This window comes from Arachis hypogaea, chromosome 1 (genome assembly GCF_003086295.3).
Source record: "Arachis hypogaea cultivar Tifrunner chromosome 1, arahy.Tifrunner.gnm2.J5K5, whole genome shotgun sequence".
Classification (NCBI taxonomy): Eukaryota; Viridiplantae; Streptophyta; class Magnoliopsida; order Fabales; family Fabaceae; genus Arachis; species Arachis hypogaea.
The window spans coordinates 11239176-11261423 of record NC_092036.1 but is presented as its reverse complement, the minus strand read 5'-3'; the positions used below and the strand labels follow the sequence as shown (position 1 = coordinate 11261423).

Sequence of the window (22248 nt, the reverse complement as noted above, 5' to 3'; positions counted from 1 at the left end):
TATATATATATATATATATATATATATATATATATTAATACACATATCCTATATGCATTTAATCTATACTTTTAATATTATATATATACATATGAAATAGTAATATATAATTATATATATATATATATATAATATATTAAAAGTAATATTATATATTATTATTTCATATGTATATATATAATATTAAAAGTATAGATTAAATACATATAGAATATGTGTATTAATAATTATATATATATATATATTAATAATCTTAATTATTTAAAAATTTAAATTTATTTTTTACGTATAATTTTGATGTAAGACATAAATAAAAAATTTATAATTTATTGATAGATAACAATATATAAAATTGATTTTTTAAATATTTTTTAAAATATATAAGTTATAATTTATTGAACTTAAGAAATAAGCTCGATTATTAATGAGTCGAGCCGTGAGTCAAGCTCAATTTTTACGAATCGAGCTTAAGCTTGGTCTAGCTCGGCTCACTTTCAGCCCTATATGCGACAAAGAAAGGCATGAAGAAGACGATTGCATAACATATTAATTAACTGGCTACCGTACAGCGATCAATAGTGTTGTGTTCCCTGTTGACTATGATTGATTATGAGTTTTATGACACGTTCCTACTCTTTTGTTTTTCCTTTTCCTTTCTTCAGAAACAATTAATTATCCAGTTCTATGATTTCATATAGTTGCAACTTGTAACACAATCCAGTTGCAACCGTTGAACTCCACACAGTCCTCACATGTCGTTCTCCCTGGATCCTCATCTTTTCAATCTCATGATTTAATCCAAAGAAAAGCTTTCCCCAAACCGGATAATAAATTCACTAGTAACAATAATAAATTAATAATACAAACAATATTCCACTCGAATATTCAAAAATTCAAAGTCACACAACAATGAATAATCTCAATATTAGTGAGTGAAGTTAGTTTAGTCCTTTAAAAAAATTGTAAAGAAAAAAAAAAAAAAACAGAAAAATCTGGTTTCAGTTTCATACCTTCTCCAACTTCGCCGGAGCTCTATGGCTAACCACCACGAAATCCACGCGCCACTCCGTAACGCACAGTTTCACACTTTCTCTTCTACTATAGTATGGTTTTCAGCTACACTAAAACGCTGTGTTTTCCTGTCTCTTTTGTTTCAGTTCACATAGAACCACCATTGATTGTGCCGGAAAACTCGCCGGCGGAGGAGGACTACGAAGACTCTCCGATTGAGCAAGTTTCGCTGACAGTCCCGGTCACCGACGATCCCTTCGTACCGGTATTCACCTTCAGGACATGGATACTAGGAACCCTAGCATGCGTGCTTCTCTCGTTCCTGAACCAGTTCTTCTGGTACCGGAGGGAGCCGCTATCCCTGACGGCGATATCGGCGCAGATAGCGGTGGTTCCGGCGGGGCACCTGCTGGCGGCGACGGTGACGGATCGAAGGTTCTGGAAGGGAACGAGGTTTGAGTTCACGATGAATCCGGGGAAGTTCAGCGTGAAGGAGCACGTGCTTATCACGATTTTCGCGAACTCCGGCGCGGCGAGTGTTTATGCGATTCATTTTGTGAGTGCCGTTAAGGTGTTTTACCGGAAAGAGGTTACTGTATTGATGGGCTTTTTGGTGGTTATAACGACTCACTTGTTGGGCTTTTGTTGGGCCGGGCTTCTAAGGAGGTACTTGGTTGAGCCTGCTGGTATGTGGTGGCCACAAAATCTTGTCCAGGTCTCTCTTTTCAGGTACTCACTGTTTCTTTCAAGTTTCACCATACTTTGTCTCAAAACAATGACGTTGGACAATGACAAAAAAATAAAATAGAGTCAACAAATGACCCAAAAAAAATTTCAAAAAATAAAAATAAAAATAAAGTTTCGTTATTTAGACCAATTCTGAGAGTTTTTAAGATTAAGCTTTATGGGTTGATAATATAAAATCATTTTAAGCTTTGAATTTTAATAAATCTAAAACATTTATAATACTTAGCAGAATTTGAGGAACTAAAAAATAATAGTATAATACTGAATTTATCAATCATAGTTTAGTAATTTTTTCTTCTTCAAATTATATAAATTGAATACACAAATCAAATTCTAAAAATATAACATGAGTGTAATCTTAAGCAAAGTAAATATTTGTGTAATATGACAATATATGCTATATATTTGTAAAAAAAAAAATAAACAATTTATATTGACTATCAATTAAATTTAGATCTATATTACTATTTATAACGACAAAAATATTTTTTTTTTGTTAAATGAAAATAATTTGATGCATAAATAAAGGACTCACTGTGGAGAACAGAGAAACCAAAACAACAATCAAGTCAAGAAGAAAAAGAAAAGGAAAATGTACAACTAAAATGGCGAACATGATTAGCTTGCACCAAAATTGAATTTGGAGAAAGAATAGTGATCAGTGTCACTGTCACATGTACCCATTTTCAGCCATAAGCATTTAGAATTTCCAACACAACTGTGAATCGAAATCATCAAAATGTTCATAGCAAGTATATTCACTGATAAATAGGAAAAGATCACTCTTCTAACTACTAAGTTGATGTAATAATCGTTTTCAGGGCACTGCATGAGAAGGAGGAGAGGCCAAAAGGAGGGTTAACTCGGAATCAGTTCTTCTTCATGGCATTTGTTTGCAGTTTTGCTTATTATGTCTTACCAGGCTACCTATTCCCAATGTTAACTTCACTTTCTTGGATGTGTTGGATGTTTCCCAACTCCATTGTAGCACAACAAATAGGTTCAGGATTACATGGTCTTGGACTTGGTGTTGTTGGTTTTGACTGGTCTAGCATATGTGCTTATCTTGGTAGCCCTTTGGCTAGTCCTTGGTTTGCTACTGCTAATGTTGCTGCTGGTTTTGCCATTTTTGTCTATGTCCTCATTCCCTCTGCTTATTGGCTGAATATCTACAATGCAAGAAAATTTCCCATACTTTCAGATGAACTATTCATGTCCAATGGCCAGAAATACAACATATCAGATATTATAGACCCTAACTTTCGCCTCGACCTAGAGGCATACGAGCGCGATGGCCCTCTTTATCTTAGCATAAGCTTTGCAATGGCATATGGCTTTGCTTTTGCTTGCCTTTCTGCAACCCTTGTTCATGTACTCCTCTTCCATGGAAGGTACAAGCTTTACAAGTTTTTCTTTGGAAAGTAATATTAGTATGCTATGCATGATACCATTTCATTTATGAATAAGACTCTAACCATTTGATTTACCTTTTATTTTTCATTAACTTTTGTAACTATGGGTCTGTCAATGTGATTGATGTATGTCTTTCAATGGAGCAGGGACATATTACAACTAAGCAAGTCTGCGTTCCAAGAGAAGAAGATTGATATACACACTAAGCTGATGAGAAAAAATTATAAACAAGTTCCTGAATGGTGGTTTATTTGCATTCTATTGTTCAACATCACTGCAATTATGTTCATATGCAGATATTATAACGATCAACTCCAGCTTCCATGGTGGGGTGTGGTGTTAGCATGTGTTGTTGCTCTGTCATTCACTCTTCCAATTGGAATCATTAGAGCTACAACAAATCAGGTATAAGAGCATTGCATTTATGATCATTTCTGACAATTCCCTATGCTATCATAATGCTGAATTGAGAAAACTTGTGGCACAAAATTGCAGTTATGCTACAATTAGATGACAATATAACCTGCTAAATAATTGAATTTAAAATGATTTAATTTGAAAACTTAAAGTATAGGTGCTGTCTCATAATCTTTTTACCTTGTAATATCAAATGGATAACAATTCTGTTTTGGTTCCTGATGAAGGCACCGGCTTTGAATGTTATCACAGAATACATAATTGGATACATCTATCCAGGATATCCCATTGCAAACATTTTGTTTAAGACATATGGAAATGGAAGTATGAAACTGGGGATTTCATTTTTGCAAGACTTCAAGCTTGGCCATTACATGAAGATCCCTCCTAGATCAATGTTCGTTGCACAGGTTTGCACACACAATCTACCCCATTATTCATAGAAGTTGAGAGAAAGATCAGTGTGACTTCTTATATTTATGCTTGTACATGGAAAATGATTCTTGAATATTCAATTCTTCGTATACTCTTGAATTTTGATCTGGCCCTACAATATCATACAAATTCTTTTTATTCATCCTTGCTTTATAATGTTTTAAGTAATATCACACTACAAATTTGAAATTTACACTCACATCACCCACTCTCATGCATATCCACTTACCTTACGAGAAATTCTTACATGAACACAAGTCTAAGAATTAAACACATTTGCAAAAAAAGTACACGAGACCCAAAAATAAGTGAGTATATGTTGCATGAAACCCACTTTTATTGTAAATTTGCCTTAACATGATATTTTATAAATTTGTTCCTATGTAAGAATATCTTAGTCCATACATTAGGTGCAGATTTTATGCAACTATTTCTTCTTTTTTTCTTCCAATTCTGAATAGTTTTGGGCGGTGTTGCATTACTCTGTTAGATACTTGGCACTACTATATCCGCTTTGATCCATTTAACAACAGCATGGTGGCTCATGAGCACTATTCCAGACATATGTGATAGAGAATTGCTTCCAGCAAGTAGTCCATGGACTTGCCCCACTGATCATGTATTCTATGATGCATCTGTCATATGGGGTTTGATAGGTCCTCACAGAATCTTTGGAGATCTTGGACACTACTCAGCCATAAACTGGTTCTTCTTGGCTGGTGCTATTGCTCCTTTATTAGTATGGCTAGCACACAAAACCTTCCCAAACAAACATTGGATTAGACTTATAACCATGCCAGTTATCTTGGCCGCGGTAGCCGAAATGCCTCCGGGCACACCAGTGAACTACACTAGTTGGATTCTTGTTGGATTCCTCTCAGGATTTGTGGCCTACCGATACTATCGCGGGTGGTGGAGCCGACACAATTATGCCTTGTCCGGAGGACTTGATGCCGGATTAGCATTCATGGGAGTGCTGCTTTACTTGTGTTTAGGGATGGAAAATGTTAACTTAAACTGGTGGGGGAGTGAAGTGGATGGTTGCCCTTTAGCTTCATGTCCAACTGCTCAAGGTGTCACAGCTCAAGGGTGTCCTCTATACTAAGTTTGTAAATTACACCATTGTTGTAATTTGTTGTTACTAGGTTCAAGGTTGTATATAGCTGTTTACATATCATTCTTGATGCTTCAACCAATGTTGTATGACTTTTGTAATAGTTTCATTTGAATGAAATGAAAAAAAAAATGTTGGATTATTATGAACATTCATGTAAATTTCAATTCTATTATCAAATATGTCCAGCAATTCATGTCCCTTTGGATTTTAAAGTTGTTTGACTTTTGTTGTCAATGCATGTAAATTAACCTACATTAGAAATCAAAATCTTATGATAAAAATTAAAAAAATACAAAAAATGTGCACTTATTATTATTATTATTATTATTATTATTATTATTATTATTATTATTATTATTATTATTATTATTATTGATACTTAATTTTCTTTTATCCAAAAAGGTTTTAATTAGTAATTAATACAAAACTAGTTCAGTATTTCACACTTCAGTTTCAGTTAACCAGCCCACCTTACTCTTCATCGTCGTTTTGGTACTCTGCCTCAAAACGACGCGTTGTGAAACCAAAACGACATTCTTTGGTTCCCACTTCGATGGAAAATAGCAGAACAAAGGAGAAAGCTTCCTCTTTGAGATGGCAGATCCTCCGCCACGCTCTTCTCCCTCGCAATTCTCATCCTAAGACACGTAATTCAACTCTTCCGACTTACTTCACTAATTCCATTTTTACTCTTTCCCCCTTTCGTTTCCAAAATGCTTCAATTTTTTTTTCTTCAATTCCTGGCAGATGAGGAATCTGAAACGCGTATTAAGAGAATTTCGAGAAGAACAACGCATGGATTCAATTTGATACACTGTCATGAAGTGAAAGTGAATGCTGATGATGAATGTGACTCCAATAAAAGCAACGGTTCCACCATGGATATGCGAGTTTGTTACACTCTTCCTGTCCCTGGCTCTCCGCAACTGTTTTTGACGTGAGTTCTTAGTGTTGTTGTTTGCTGGAAAATTTGTTAATTTAGTTATGTTCACAATGTAGTAATATTTAGTTTAGTTGAGCTCATATGTATCAGGCTTTAGTTTCAATTAGTGAGATTGCTTGCTTTCTGTGAATCATAGAAAATTGTTTTTTAAAAGCTAAATTGTGTCAAGGATTCGTTTGTTTGAATTGATTCTTCATTGTGGTGTGTATGTTGTTTCTATAGAAGTCAATGACAATCTCATTCACATGTGACTTTCTTAGTTGAATATTTAATTTGCTTGAATGAAAATGCGGCACATTTTGGTTGTGCAGACAAAGAGTGGAAAATCATGCACAGCTCAGTGATTTTGAGATATGCAACAGATACAACATTGACAACACTGGCCTTGTCTGTAGGTTCCTTTTATATCATCCTCAAAATACTTAGTGTGTGTTTGAATTCGCTAGACAACTAATTACTTTTGAATAATTATAAAACATGATCTTGGTCTTTTATTGATACAGTTTGTACCTATAAATCATGATGTCTTCTGCAGGTAATTGGCCTTCGGAAGATGTTCTTGCTCACTTTTGCTTGTCGCAAGCAGATATATTCAGGTTCAAAAAACTATACTTCTTTCTTGAAGATTTTATTCAAGTTTACTTTGAATTTTGTTGCTCTATTTACTAGCATCTTTTTCTCACTTTGCTCTGTTATGATGTTTATGTATGAATTTAAATTATCTTAGGTCTAAAAAAGTTATTGAACTTGGTTCTGGCTATGGCTTGGCTGGGTTTGTTATTGCAGCTGTTACTGAGGCATCAGAGGTTGTAATCTCAGATGGAAATCCCCAAGTGGTTTATTGTATCCTTTTGGTTTTGTTATATATAATGATAAAAGTTCCGCTACTTCTTATATTTTGAAAAGATTGTATTTTTCCGAAGTCAATACGTTTTCACTTTAAGCTTATCTAAATAAGGGATACCATGGTGCGTTGAGGATATGGATAACAGGGCTTTCTTCTGGTGATCTTGTTTTAAAATTTTGTTTGTAAAGGAGAGTAACTATCTTATATACATCAAATCAAAATTGATAATAGCTATGTTGCCATGGTTAGTTGATATCTTTTTTCTCTAATAAATGTTGGCTGAACTCATTAACAGTTGTGGTATTAACTGCAACATGTTCAGTGATTCCTGAACTTAGTGAGAACTTATTCAAGAGTAGAAGTTGACTACTGAGACGAGTTGCAGCATGTTTGGGACATTTTGTTGTGCTTTGTAGAAGTGTAGATGTGTAGACTTACTTTTTACAATGTGAAAGTAATCAAATGTGTGAATAATTATGACTCATTTTTGGGCATCCCTTTGTTGCTCTTCGCATGTTCTGTTTCATGGTGTTTCTTTATCCACCGTACAAAGAAATAGGAATAGTTGAAACATGGTTTATCAGCATAGAATGCATGAGGATTTCTGATCCTCTTTGCAATCTCTTTCTTTTCTAATGAAATTTCTTTAAATAAGCACTCAAATTAGTCCCAACGAATTTCAGATTCGACATTGTGATTTCTAATAAATTTTTATTACTCTGGAAGCCCCCAAAAATCACTTCCATCAGATAGATTAGACTCTCTATTGCTTTCAATAAAATTTTTAATATGCGTATTAGACAAATAAATTCCTAATAAGTTTCATTATAAGACAATTAGGTTTAAAGAAAACATTATTGTAAGACAAATTAGTCTCTTTTATAGAGTTACCAATCTGTTTTGAGAACTTCTAGAGTAATAAAAATGTATTGAAGACCAAAGTGACCCAATCAGAAATTCCTTAGAGACCAATTTGGGTGGTTACTCTTTACTTCGGGAAATAAAAAGTTTTACAATTAGTCTACATCTCAGTTCTTTGTTCTCTTTCCAGAAATACAGTCGTCATTTAATACTTTCTTGAATGTAATTGCTTGTCCATGACAATCAGATACTCAGCGTAACATTGAAGCCAACTCTAGAGCATTTGGGGATACAGTTGTGAAGTCTATGCGGCTCCATTGGGATCAGGAAGATAATATTGCAGACACTTTCGATATCATTGTTGCAAGTGATTGGTGAGACTTTCTTCTTTTGAGTTGTTCTCCGCTGTATAGCTGGTTTCTGTGCCTCTTTTTTCCATTTATACTTAAACGTCTTATTTACAGTTGTAGTGATACCATTGGAAGCGTTTAGCTTATTACTTAATGGGAAATGTTATTTCATGACTATAGCATTTGTTTTGTCATATTGGATAAGGATAACAGTTAAACAATAGATCAGCATGAGTTGGTAGTCATAAGGCTCCAAATCTCTTGTTTTTATGATGGAAGATTTGTTCTTTTCTGATGAATGAAATTTTACATTAATGTAATGGTTGGCTGGCAAATGGGGTTGCTTTTCTTTGTTTCTTTTGTTAACTTTTCTATCAGTTTCAATTTTTAAACTTGGAGATATGCAGATATTCAAATTTATTCTCCAGTGGGATGAAAGGCATTACGTGTCTCACGCGTAATGCCAAAACAGATTCACATACATGTAGCTTGACTTGCTTTTTGTTTCCATCTTTATGCTACTCTTATCTTATATTTACGGCTTAATTTGTTCTTTTCTAAAGCACTTTCTTTAAGGATTTCCACGGAGGCCTTGTTCGAATTGTCAAACGGCTATTGTCCAAATCAGCATCTTCAGAGGCTATATTTTTAAGTCCTAAAAGAGGCAACTCATTGGACCTGTTCTTGGGGGTGGTTGAAGAAAATGGTTTGAATTTCAGTGTCACAGAGAAATATGATACAGAAGTATGGAAACGCCATGAGGGGTTCTTGAACGGTGAAAATAGAACCTCTTGGCCAAGTTATGAGAAAGATCACTGCTATCCACTATTAATCAGAATTACCCTATGAACTTAAACTTCCAAATGTTTCAAATGGGGACTCACTCCATTGTTGGTTGACTCTTATTAAGTCATGGATAAGGTACAAATCTATTCTTCCAACACAGTAAATATGCTGTTGATGCATGCTTCAATTTGTTGGGGTCATATCTTCAATATACAGTACTACTCTCAAATGAAATATGAAGCATATTCGGTGGCTCATCTTTAAAGTGAAGAATATTAAAATTTGGGGCCTCAGAAGCAGTAGATATATCAAAATATGGTTTCCTTGAATCTTATTAGTCTTTGCAACACAAAAAAAGGGGGAAAAGAAGAAACTTATCAAAAGTTCTGTATTTGATAGATAATATTTGCTATTTAGTGATTGAATATTTGCACTATTGTTGTCTCCCATTTATGATATAAACATACAATGGAAAATACTACTTGTACAATAAAATTCAGCCTTTACTTAGCCTTTAAATCTAATATTTTATTATTTTAATTTTTTAATTAATCATATTTTCTATTTTTAAGGAACCACTTTCAATTTAAACTTTATCAACTAAAAAATCTCTAACTTCTTATCACTATAATAAAATATTTCCTTTATTTTCTCCCTCTCTCATAACATCATCTTCACCAATCTCTTTACACTCTTTTTCTTTCTCTTTCGTGGAGACCATATTATTCTCTCATATAGTAAAGTTTTTCTGCTTCATATAAAAAAACTCATTAGTATTTTATCTACACATCTAAAACTAGAATATCATTATAAGCTCAGCTAGTCCAATTAAATACAAACACATTCAAAATTATATTGCCTTTAATTAATCAGAAAAAAACAGTTATGTTACCTTTAATTAATCAGAAAAAAAATAAAACAAGAACAACATAAACACATCTAAAATTATGTTACCTTTCATTAATAGAGAAAAAAATAAAAAATAACATAAACAAACTTCAAAACTCATGTCAAAAACACATCTAAAATTAAATAAGCAACATAAACATATTTAAAATTATGTATTAACACATCTAAATTATTGTGATTGTAGTTCTAAATTATATATTAAAAACAGAAACAAATTGAATTTAAATACACATCTAAAATTATAAGAATGCACTCTAAATATTTTATAACACATCCAAAATTCATGTAAAAAAAGCTTATATATACATAAGAACATAATAAACAACGTAAACACATCCAAAATTAAAATATAAATTTATATATGTACATAAAAACATAATAAATAATATAAACACATATAAAATTATAAGAATGCATTTTAAAAGTGATGAAAAAATAGAAAAATAACAGAATAAAGCTCAAAATGACAAAGAAAAAAAATGAAGAAAGAGAAAAATAGAATAAAATATCTATGAGAAGAAAAAAAGTAAAAAGCATTGTAAACGCAAAAAAAAGAGAGGGGTTAAAGAGAAGAGAAATCAAGGAATTGATACCCAGGCTGCCTGCTTCCATTTATAGACCAAGAAATAGCAGTGTCAACACGAGTTTATGAGTATTTCACAACATAGAAAAATGAATTTTGATTTTAACTAATTTGATTTTTATATGTATATTTAAATCGTAATATATTAATAATTAAATATATTAAATTTAAAACAGAAATTTAAAATTTAAATTTAAATTTTAAATTTCAGTTTTATTTAGTTTGTATTTTAAATGTATATTTAATTTTAAAAAGACAATAAATTTATTTATAATTTTTAGATGTGTTTATTTTATTTATTTTTTAAATTATTATAATAAAAGACTGAATATTGTACCACTTTTAAAAGATACCTAATTGAATTGATATACAAATTAAATTAGATGAATCATGTGTGGATTTGTTAATATTTTATTGGGATATATACACTTGGGGTGTGTGAGACGATGTTGACTCACATCCTGTTCATATTCATTGTTGAGACGTGGATCTCATATTAGTCCAAGTCTCATTAATGATAAGAAAAGGTGTGAATCAGCATAATATTTAATACTATAGTTTACGGATGTATATGGAATTAATTAATTTTATAAATGATTTGATTTGATTTCAAATGAATAAAATGAAAATTCGATCATTGTTTTTAGCATGAATCGTTCAAAATAGGAATTGTGTTAGTATTTAAAGTGAGTTAAATCAATTTATGAACTAGTTTAAACTTGACTTGTTAACAGTTCGATAAATTGAGTTGATGAGGTTGTGAGTAAAATTTGAGCTTAAATTTGAATTCTTATATATATATATAACTTGCTATAATTATTTATATTAATATATATTTTGTCTTTTATACACATATATGCATATATAAATTTTATATATAATTATGATAGAGGACATAAATTATAATCGATAGAAATATAAGTTTTTATTCATATAAAATTATATTTGTTAGTTGAGCAATTTCGTAAGTTTTTTGTGAGTCGAATTTAAAATTAAAAAATATTTTTTATTTTTAACCTATTAAATCATTTGAATTCCACTCAAATCATCTAAAAGATAAAAGATATTTTATATCAATTATAACAAAGCAAATTAATTTTCATATCTCATATATTCAAAACAAAGAATTTTAATTTGAAAATCATACCAAATATACCATATATGAATACATAAAATTTTTTTCGTTCCCACATACTAATTTCAAGAATCATATTAAACGAGTAAGAAGCTTTTAGAAGATCTGTCCAGAGTGTAAACAAAGCAACTCCACCATTTTGATGAAGCTGCAGTGTGTCAAAAGCTATATCAACGGGTTCAATTAAACTAGAATTTAGATTTTAGACCAAGTGGGGAATTCATGCTTTCCTTTTCCTATATTATTGTACATTAACAGAATCATGATAATATGATATGCTTTGTCTTTGAGATTATATTGTTAATAACATGACCTAGGATACTTAGCTCTTACGGAAGCGACTAGTAGTATTAAATTAATTTCTTTTTTGTTTGTTTGGTTTATTTGTGGAGTGGACTTTTATGCATTTTTTAAAAAAAATATTATTTGTACACTAAAATCAGCTATTAAAATTAGTTACCAATATATTTGTATATAAATATGTGTGATTTAATTTATTTTTAACGTATAATTATATTCCAACATATATTCTATACTGATAATTGAATTTAATGATTGATTTTAGTGTACACGTAGTATAATCTATTTTTTTTTACCCTTTGTCCAAACTTCCTCCAACTTTCTAAAATAAGGATGATTTTGCTGATGGTAAGTGTCTTTGCCAGAAAAAGGAGTGGGGGCTATATTTATTAGAGACAAGCCTATGACATTTGTTATATTTGCATTTTCATTTTGTGCACTCTGTCCCACTTTAATTAATCTTAATGTACATCTAAAGTTCTAAACAGCTAATTAAGATTGTGGAAAATACCTTTGAGTTCATACTTTTTTTCACACCGTTATTTGGTTTATTATTAGGTTTGGTTTTTGTTTCTTGTGTGATTGAGATACTGTGAAGAAATCAATAAATAAAAATAACAAATGAGAAAATAATATTTTATTTAATTTTCAGTTATGGTTATATGAATTGGAGGGGTTTTTTTTTCTTAATTCCGAAAATCAAAATGACAAGTATTTTTCTATTTTATATAAAGTTTCTATAAAAAAATTATCTATTATCGACAAAATTTATCGGTGAAAATGATTTGTCAAAATTACTAACAAAATTTATCTGTCAAAATTATCAACGAAATTTACGATAAATTTTAAGTCAAAATGTCAAATAATAAACGAGCATGATTTTTATAAAATTTACGGATGAATATGATAATTAACAATAATTTCATCAAATTTATCGATAACCCAGAGAAATAAGTGATTCTACTCAAGGCAAGTAGGATTAACATGAAAAAAAAATTCCTTCTAAATTTAATTGCAATTAATATTCAAAACTCGAAAAAATAATACATATATTATTTTTGCTAACACTATCTCTGCTTTTAGGTTGTTTTATATATTTTCCACTTACTTTTTCTCATAGTAATATTATTTAGTACGAAGAATGGAGTACAATAATGTAACAACCAATCAAGCAATGATTTGTTTTAAAAGTAGAAAGAAAACGGGAAAAACAAACCCTTTACAAAACCCTACTTTTATTTTTGCTATCCACTTCTTGTACACTATTTTTATGACTACTTTACATACCATTAAGCGATTTTCACTTCCTTTATAGGCTGGTTTGATTTCAATACAATTCATGTTCCATTTTTATTGTACATTTTTTCTATCTATCTAACCAACGGTGGGTATTGCGTTAAATTATATGTACATTTCCAATTCCCATTGCCTTATTAGCTTGTTGTGTAGAAACAAGGAAAAAGTTCTAGTTGCAAAGTAATAAACCATTGAGAAAAGGTCTTAGCTTCAAGTTGTTATCTTATCTTGAGGCCAAAAGTGGGTTGTTTCATTTCTTTGTACTAAATTGTGATCATGTTCTTCTTTCTCCAAAACCCCCTCAACTTGGTGAAAGAATCAATTGTACATGTTCTCTTTGTGTCTTCTCAATTGGAATCTCATTAGGGTAAAGCTTCTTTTTTAACTTTCTCACGTTTTATATATAGGCTACTTTCATTTGATTTAATTTTGATTTTTGCATTGGGTTGTATATATATTGAAACCTTTCTAACTAAAATGAATTTAGCTATCCTACTTAACTAAGCTTGAATTAGTTGTTTATTGAAAATTTAAAGTTTAATATGGTAAAATGTGCCTATTTATTGTTACTTTTAATTATCTCATATATAATGCCCCTAATTTATATATTTGACATTTAAAAATAGAAAATGCTATTTGTACACCCAAATCAGCCATCAATGTATTTGTGTATAAATACATCTGTAATTTAATTTATTTTCAATGTGTATTTATATTCTAGCATATATTATTGTACACTTAGCATAACCCTTTAAAAATATATCATTTTTAAAATTTGACAAATTCATAACTCCTTGCATTGAGATCTTCTAAAATGTATCTAAATTCCTAAATATATTGAAATATAAATATGTTAAATTACTCTCCAACTTAGATTAGTCACTCAAGTAGTTAGTTTATTTGTTCATAAAAAATTGATAGATTCTTTCAATTTTTTTAATAATCGAGGAAATAAAATGTAAAATGTATCTAAATTCCTAAATATATTGAAATATAAATATCTTAAATTACTCTCCAACTTAAATTGGTCACTCAAGTGGTTAGTTTATTTGTTTATAAAAAAATTGATAGATTCTTTCAATTTTTTTAATAATCAAGAAAATAAAATATAATCTCTCACTGTTAATTTTATAAGTAAGAACAAAAAAAATATTAAAGAATTAGAAATCACACTTTACTCTTTTAATTGTTTAAAAATTTGAGAGGATCCTTTCCGCTTAATTAATTAAGTATCTTTGATTTAAATTTTATGTTACGAATTAGTCCTGAAATTAGATATACCGTAAAAAATTAAATAAATATATTAAATTATTAAAATGACAAGTGTGATTGTGTGGACATAAATAAGCAGGCAAAAGTTTTGTCTAATTGTTAAAGCTGTATTAATCACAATCACATACACCCAAATACTACTCACCATGCATGATTCACTCCCAATAAATGGGGAATAATGTGAGAGCATTGTATTTTATATTCACTCAAAGGATTGGGTTTATCCATCATAAGCACTTTATTAAAAATAGTAATAATAATAATAATTTAACCTAGCTGGCTCATTTACGCATATATATAATACTACTACCAAATTGCATTACCTTATTCGTATGCTGCGTTCACAATAGGAAAGTAGAGTGATTAAATTATATGTTAGACTTTTTCAGACCCTATCCTTTGATGTGATGAGATGAGATGATGAAAGTAATTGAAGATTATGTTACAATATCTTAGCATACAAAAGTAGAACGGCTTAATATAAATAAGTGTTTTTCTATATGTCATCACACGCATGCCTTTTTCTTTTTTGCTTTGGAAGATACTCATATGTATTGATGAAGAAATCTTACAATATGCCTGTTTCTCGTTTTTTTTTTTTTTTAATTGGTATTTGATCATTATTAGGAGAAGCCGAGAAGGCGTAAAAGGCTATATGGTAAACTATTTTTTAATCAATATATTTTTTAAAATTTCTCCTTCTTTCTTTACCATAAAAATCTATACCCTTAGTTTTTAGTTACTTATTTTCCATTTTGTGGATTGTTGGTTAAAAAAGAATTAATTTCCGAAGGACACAAATTATATAAAAAGAGTATTTAATTAAATATATTTTATGGATATTAAAATTGACACTGTTTGTTAAATATTAAGGTGTTAATATTTTTTATTAATATTAGCCAATATTTTAGACCAGTATCTTATTCTTATACTATTAAAATTTATGATTTAAAATTTTATTTTTAATATTTAAAATAGATTAAATATTAACTAAAAATAATAAATTTTATTAGTAATGTATCATTGTACGAATAATTTTTGTTGTAGTGTAATAAGTTTTACGCGGCACATTAATAAAGACCATGTCACGTAACAAGGTTTGCTTACCAAATTAATATATTATTAATTCTAACTAATAGGTTTTTTTTAACTAATTTAAAATGGTCGAATATTTAGTTAATTCGTCAGTTTAAGTAAGTATTGGTGTTCGAATTCTGCCTTGCACATGTAGCAATCTATTGACTAACGACAAATTCTTAAATACATCTCTAATCTACGACGATAATTAATCATTGATTTGTTGAGGTAGGAGTTATCATGAACATTTTTTTTCATAATTTAATAAAAGAATCCACTTGACTTATTTTTCGTATTTACTTTTTAGAGATCAAATTGATTTATAAACAATTTTTTAGAAACCATATTTAATTCGAGCATTGACCCCTTATTATTGTCCCTTGAGCTAACTAACAAAATAATAAGTTAAATAAATATGATGCAATTAAAGTATGCCCGATGTTTCAGTTATGATGTAATATAATAATTTGATTTATTTATTCTGGGATTCATACTTGCATTGTCACTAATAATTAAAGCTAGTATTATTATTTTACATCTTTAATATGATTTTGGAGGCATGTGACGATAATAATTAAACAGAAGGTGCAATTTGATCACAATATAGATGGATGACTCATATGATGTCAATGTCGATAATAACATTTCATCAAAGCTTTAACATCTTAAATTGTCATTTTTATGTTCTTTCATCTCATCAATTTTATCATCATCACTTTTTTCCTTTCATTAATTAGAAACCAATCTCTCTCTTATGGATTCCACTTAAAAGAATATATATATATATATATATATATATATATATATATATATATATATATATATATATGAGGACAACATTTCACAAAAGTGTTTGAAAATACATTTAAGCATTATTCCAATTTGTTTGTAATTATAACATATCTTTCCCTGCCAATTAGGCCATGTTTGCTTTATTTTCATGTGGACTATCAATCCAACATTGTATTCATCCCAAAGTTGAAAGCCATTATTCAAGCAATATTCTCTAAAAATATCTATAAATAAATAAATATCTTTTAAATACTGGTGACTTGATAGTTAATAGATTTATTCATCACGTAACTCAAGTCTAATTTAAGGATATATAATATTTTCTTATTGATACACTAATACTTATCTAGTATTATTAATTAGTAATAACATTGTTACTCTCTTTAAATATCATAGCTAGTTTGAAAAGAAGGTTAGCTAGTAATATTAGAAAAACAAAAAATAATCGATCTAAACAATTTAAACTTATTTTATTTAATATTTATTTATTATAAAATATATTAAATAAAGTTAAAAATAATAAATTTTGATCATTTTTAATTCATATTTTTTGTTATAAAATATTTCTAAAACTTTATATATCTAATGTTAGAGAGGTACAATGTGTGAGTAGATGATGATAATAATAATAATAATAATAATAATAATAATAATAATAATAATAATAATAATAATAATAATAATAATAATAATAATAATAATAATAATAATAATAATAATAATAATAATAATAATAATAATAATAATAATAATAATAATAATAATAATAATAATAATAGTTAACCTTAGTAATTAACACTCTATATACACAGAGGAAATAGATGTGTTTAAGTAGTATTTAACCACATTGAGCATCATATCATATATAGTTGATGATTTTTTAGTCCACATATAAGACTAGTCACTTTCATTGATCAATAATTTGTAATTGTTAAGTGCTTTAACATGTGTGAGTCATAACATAGAGCCTTAAAATTGCAGGATCTCATCACTCAAATTCTTTTTAATGTTAAAAAATCTTAGCAAGCCAAACATGGCCTCTACTTTATCATAATTTTTTCCCTTTTTTTTTGGAATAATCCTTTGACATTTATGGGGTTACATTATTACATTACATTACATGTATAGTCTTTAATTTCTTGCAATTTAATTTGTTAATAAGATCAAGTAAGCCAAAAAGGTAATATAAGATAATATATACCATTATTGTTAAATGATTAAACTGCTTACTAGTATTATAAATAATTTACATTGAATTCAACAATAATAACAATACTATCTATATATATAATTTAACAACAAACAAATGTTGTTAATCCTATTTCTATATATGTTGGAAATTAAAAAGGGTGAGAGGATGATGCAAGTCAATGCAATTGAGATGTTACTTCCTAAAGGGACATCACATACACATGTAGGTAGAGAAGCTAAGAGATTAAATTAGAAAGAATAATGAAAGTAAGAGCTACAAAAAATGCAGAAATGAAAGGTGCAAAATGTTGAGTTCTTGTGGAAGCTCCTGTTGCTAAATTTGCTATCCATGATTTTGTAGCTACGGCTGCTTGCTCAACTGATGATCCTGCCCCAGAATCCATCAATGATTTCAAACTGCAAATTCAATCACATAATATCAGCCAATTTTTTTAAAATTATTTTATTTATATTAAATTCTTATTTCCTAAATCATACGCTCTTAATTTTATATTCTAAATTACGAATCTAAACGTTAAAATTAGTTAATATATATTAACTAATTAAAAATTAATTTCTTATTATTTTTTAAAAATTACAAATCAAACTCATCTTTATTTTTTGCTTTTCTTCTATGTTTCCTTAAACTCAATATTAGTATTTTAGATACCTTTAGAAAAAGTTATTATAACATGTAATATACTAATATTATTTTTAAGAAAAAGAAAAATATATTTACCTTGGTAAAGAAGTAGGACAAAATGTGATAGTGTAATCAGCACCAGAACACGTAAACGTGCTCGTTGCGTCATCAAAAGCGTAGCTATACGCTTTCGGACACGCCGATTTGAATATCTCCGAATACACCGACGGTTTACACGCCGCCGGCGAACCAAACTCTCCGTCGCAGCAATACTCCGCTTTCCCAAACGCTCGGCACGCGCTGTTACACGCGTCTCCTCCATCCACCCTCAGTTCCTCCGGGCATCGCCGGTTCAGATCCGCGCCGCACCCCGTCGCGGCGCACGCGCCGGTTCCGCCACTCACCTCCACCACCATCGGCACGTTGTAGCCATCGACAAGGCTTACGTCGTAGTAGTCCTGGGCGCCGCCGGCGCCGCCGTCAAGTGTGAACTCGGCAAGAGTAGCTGGCGGTGCGGCGCCATTGCCGTTGCAGTTGACCTCTCCGGAGCCACAGTCACCCGTGGAACACGCGCCGTGTCCTGAATCGTCAAACTTACAGCCTGTTCGGGCCCAGAACCGGCCCGACCAGGCTGGAGGCGCGTCAAAGGAGCGCGTGTCTCCACTCCTGAGCTCGAAGCCTGTGGCTCCGAGATCAGGCTTTCCAAGAATGCCGGGCCAAACTGTGTGTTCACATTTGTTCTGAAATGTGAATGTCGTTGCTGACACCCATAACCCTACATTGAAATTATAGAGAAATTAACATTAATTAGTTTAACAATCAAATAATATTAAAAAAGTCAACATTAAATGTGTTATGAATTAGGACTAATGAAAGTCAGTTATAATAATGTAATGTAGATATAGTCATTATATATTATATTATAAAGTAAAAACTTAGTTGGAGTAGATTTATTTGAAAGTCGTTAAATGATTTAATTGATTTGGCTAAATTTTTATCTACCAACTCTTAGATATCAATTCCACGTAAAATTGGCTTCACGTGAGTTTTCACCGTATTATAATGTTATATGAACCAAAATTAAAAGCATTGTTTTACAAAAGTAAAAAGTTGCATGCATAAATGTATGTAGCCTCTTTGGACTCCACCATAATAAAGGTTTCTGGTGCATCTGAACTACTTTTTTTATTAATGAACATACATGATAAACCTTGGAAATGCTTATTAGTTTCTTTGACAATAAGGAGTTTAGAAGAGCCATGTTCAATAATTATATTATATGGTGGCTACTTACATGATAAAAATATTCTTACGTAAAATTAATAGTAAAAAATTATTAAATATAATTTAATATATATTTGATTAAATTACTAACATAACAACGTATTATGTTACTATATATGTGTATAATATGTACCTGTGGAAGCAAGTAGATGTAGGAAAATGAAGAGTGATTTAGAAGAATAATAATGTTGTTGGTGATAATAATGATGTGAGAGTAGCAGAGACATATTAATTAATAGTAGTACTACTACTTGGTTATAGATTGAAATTGAAATCTTGTTTAATTTCAAGTTCAAAATAAAGAAGAAAATGAAAGGAATAATGTATATATGTATGTTGTTTTCTAGACTTAATTTTGGAGAAGAATGAAATGAAGAGAAATAGAGAGTAGTGGTGGGGGGAGTTTGAATGCTAAGACATTCATTGCTATTTATAAGGGGAAAATGCCACAAAAATTAAACAGTTGGTGTTCGGTTTTGTGATGATTTGATAAGAGTGAGAGAAAAAAAAAAGGTGAAGTTTCCACCCCACCTCCTATGCCCATTGTTTTTTAATATTTTTTTTATTATAACTTTATCTGCTAATGGTTTATTATAACTTTATCAGCTCAAAATAAAGCTAAGCTACACACAAAAAGTTATAAAACCGGAAATATACTTTGACATAATATTATATGATATCGGTTCATATTAAATAATAAATAAAGTGGAAATGTAATTTAACTAGTTTGAGTGAGTTCAATATTTTATTTTATTGGTCAATTTTAAATATATAAACGAAACAATATCTTACATACATATTCAATATATATAATATTTCCAATTTTATCTATTTTATGTTTTTCTATATATTTATAATTAATTAGTGATTAATATGAAATTACTTATTTTAAAAATTTAAACTTATATAAATTTATCTACTAAAATGATTGGTGTGTGTTTTATAATAACTCGGTTGGTGATGTATGTTAAGACCAAACTCCAATTTAAAAGAAAAAAATTGAATTTTAAAACAGAAGAAATCATACTTAAAAAATTAATTAATCATAATTAATATTAACAATAATAAAATAATATATTAGTAGTGTATAAAAGAAAAAATATATATTAAATAAATATTTTTCAACTGAAGATAAAAATTTAGGTGTGAAATTTATTAAGGAAAATCTTGTGTGGTGGCCATGGTGGGTTAATAATTTTGTCTCAAGTGATGAGTGATGAGATGGCAAAATGTTGTGAGTTCATTAATCGACAGATGCATTGATTTCACCATTATAGCGTGGACTCATCCGATGCATTCTCCCCCATATCTTTTCAACTCTCTACTATATATAATATATAAAAAAAACAATATTAAACTACTCTTTTTTTAACATAAAAACAAACATTTCATTCATAAACTAGTTGTGACCACTCAGATAAAGACGTCTATTTCATCTTTTGTTAAAAGTATTTTTATATTGTGTTTTAATTGATTTTTGTATAATTTATTCGGTGTTCCTCATCACATATTATTAAATTTTTTAAAAAATTTTCTTTTCAAAAATAATAAAAAATATTTAATTTGAACTAAAACCAAAAAAATAATATATTAACTATTAATTTTTTTAAAAATTATTTATATAAAAAAATATCACATTCATCAAAATATATATATATATATATATATATATATATAAAACAAGTTCAAATTTCTTAAAATTTTTACAAAAAAAAATAATTAATTTATATTCATACAATATATAAAATAATTACTATATTATTATTATATTATAGATTAAAATTCACTAATTTATTTTTTTTCATTTTTAATATAAGCATTGGAAATAAATAAAATTTTTATAATTAAATATAGTGTAACAAAGTATATATAATATTAATTAGTTCTTTAAAAATTTTTAAAAAATAGTTTCTTTCATTTTAGTAAAATAACTATTTATTAAAATAAATAAATTAATTATTTTTTCTAATATACAATTTTTTTAAGATATAAAAATAATTAATTAGGACATTGGTTAAGATAATTAAAATTACTATTTCATTAAATTTTTAATTTAAAGAGAAATTCTAGTTAATTTTGGTAGAGAAATTTCGAATTTGAAAACATTGATAAAAATTATGTTGAATTTTGATTTATTTTATTCTCATTTAAATTGATCACTATATAAGTTAAAGTTCTGTTTTGAAGTTATATTCGAGCTTTAATCTAAATTTTAAAATTTCAATTTACTTAGTTTGATTTTTTAACTTAGGTATCTGTGACTCATATTTTGGTTTTAAGTGTTTAGTTGAAAAAAAATTAAGGTAAAAAAAATTCAATTGTCACATCAAATAGTTGCTAGAACGTATAATGTAGCAGTCGTTAGTCCATCTCAGCATGTCATTAATGATTTTGTGAGACTGTGACAAAAAACCAATGTGAGTCATAACTATTAAGTTGGGAGACTAAATTGAGTAAATCGAAATTTTTGAAATTAGATTAAAATACGAACATAATTTCAGAGACCAATAAGTATTAGCTCTTTGTTGATAATTAAGTTGTTTTAATGGTAATTAAGATCTAATAATAATTTATAATAAAAAAAGCATTCTTTTGCAACGATGAACCTATAGTAATAGTTAGGGGTGTTCATAGATTAGATCATATCCATAAATCCACCGTATTTATCCATATCTGATCTGTAATTTGTGGATATGATCTGATATGTAAGATGATCGGATTGGGTCGAATCAGATCCACACTCTAATCAGATAGAAGTAAATATGTTTAAAAAAGTAAACAAAAAAATTATTGACTTTTTTTATAAAAATAAATTTTTTTAATATTTTTTATTTTATGG

General features: G+C 29.0%; 3 protein-coding genes across 4 annotated transcripts; 2 read left to right on the top strand and 1 right to left on the bottom strand.

Annotated features, from left to right (window-relative positions):
• Nucleotides 1-552: 552 nt before the first annotated feature.
• LOC112796544 (oligopeptide transporter 7) lies at nucleotides 553-5298 on the top strand. 2 transcript variants are annotated; one of them, XM_025839045.3, is made up of 6 exons: nucleotides 553-1068; nucleotides 1158-1740; nucleotides 2580-3149; nucleotides 3318-3576; nucleotides 3816-3998; nucleotides 4514-5298. In XM_025839045.3, exons 1-6 carry the CDS (start codon nucleotides 1035-1037, stop codon nucleotides 5126-5128), a joined length of 2244 nt encoding a protein of 747 aa, XP_025694830.1. In that variant the 5' UTR covers nucleotides 553-1034; the 3' UTR covers nucleotides 5129-5298. The 2 variants fall into 2 exon arrangements, with proteins under 2 accessions (XP_025694830.1, XP_025694821.1); XM_025839036.3 differs by lacking the exon at nucleotides 553-1068 and having other exon boundaries at nucleotides 1075-1740.
• A 282-nt stretch (nucleotides 5299-5580) lies between these two features.
• Nucleotides 5581-9437, top strand: LOC112796539 (calmodulin-lysine N-methyltransferase). The gene is made up of 7 exons (XM_025839030.3): nucleotides 5581-5787; nucleotides 5888-6077; nucleotides 6395-6474; nucleotides 6619-6679; nucleotides 6811-6926; nucleotides 8039-8165; nucleotides 8705-9437. Exons 1-7 carry the CDS (start codon nucleotides 5694-5696, stop codon nucleotides 8988-8990), a joined length of 954 nt encoding a protein of 317 aa, XP_025694815.1. The 5' UTR covers nucleotides 5581-5693; the 3' UTR covers nucleotides 8991-9437.
• Nucleotides 9438-17459: 8022 nt separating this feature from the next.
• LOC112796532 (thaumatin-like protein 1) lies at nucleotides 17460-19827 on the bottom strand. The gene is made up of 3 exons (XM_025839021.3): nucleotides 19543-19827; nucleotides 18222-18900; nucleotides 17460-17899 (listed from the first exon to the last, which is right to left on the bottom strand). The coding sequence occupies exons 1-3, from the start codon at nucleotides 19634-19636 to the stop codon at nucleotides 17719-17721; spliced, it is 954 nt and encodes a 317-aa protein (XP_025694806.1). The 5' UTR covers nucleotides 19637-19827; the 3' UTR covers nucleotides 17460-17718.
• Nucleotides 19828-22248: the final 2421 nt, after the last annotated feature.

What these genes read in the sequence shown, in the direction of transcription:
- LOC112796544 (XM_025839036.3), top strand. Translation starts at nt 1,106, where the DNA reads ATGGTTTTCAGCTACACTAAAACGCTGTGTTTTCCTGTCTCTTTTGTT. An exon ending in GTACTCCTCTTCCATGGAAG is followed by an intron (nt 3,150 to 3,317) that starts GTACAAGCTTTA and finishes TCAATGGAGCAG; the next exon opens with GGACATATTACAACTAAGCA. An exon ending in TTAGAGCTACAACAAATCAG is followed by an intron (nt 3,577 to 3,815) that starts GTATAAGAGCAT and finishes TTCCTGATGAAG; the next exon opens with GCACCGGCTTTGAATGTTAT.
- LOC112796539 (XM_025839030.3), top strand. Translation starts at nt 5,694, where the DNA reads ATGGAAAATAGCAGAACAAAGGAGAAAGCTTCCTCTTTGAGATGGCAG. An exon ending in TGACAACACTGGCCTTGTCT is followed by an intron (nt 6,475 to 6,618) that starts GTAGGTTCCTTT and finishes TGTCTTCTGCAG; the next exon opens with GTAATTGGCCTTCGGAAGAT. An exon ending in ATCATTGTTGCAAGTGATTG is followed by an intron (nt 8,166 to 8,704) that starts GTGAGACTTTCT and finishes TCTTTTCTAAAG; the next exon opens with CACTTTCTTTAAGGATTTCC.
- LOC112796532 (XM_025839021.3), bottom strand. Translation starts at nt 19,636, where the DNA reads ATGTCTCTGCTACTCTCACATCATTATTATCACCAACAACATTATTAT. An exon ending in ACATCTACTTGCTTCCACAG is followed by an intron (nt 18,901 to 19,542) that starts GTACATATTATA and finishes ATTTCAATGTAG; the next exon opens with GGTTATGGGTGTCAGCAACG. An exon ending in TGTCCTACTTCTTTACCAAG is followed by an intron (nt 17,900 to 18,221) that starts GTAAATATATTT and finishes TTGAATTTGCAG; the next exon opens with TTTGAAATCATTGATGGATT.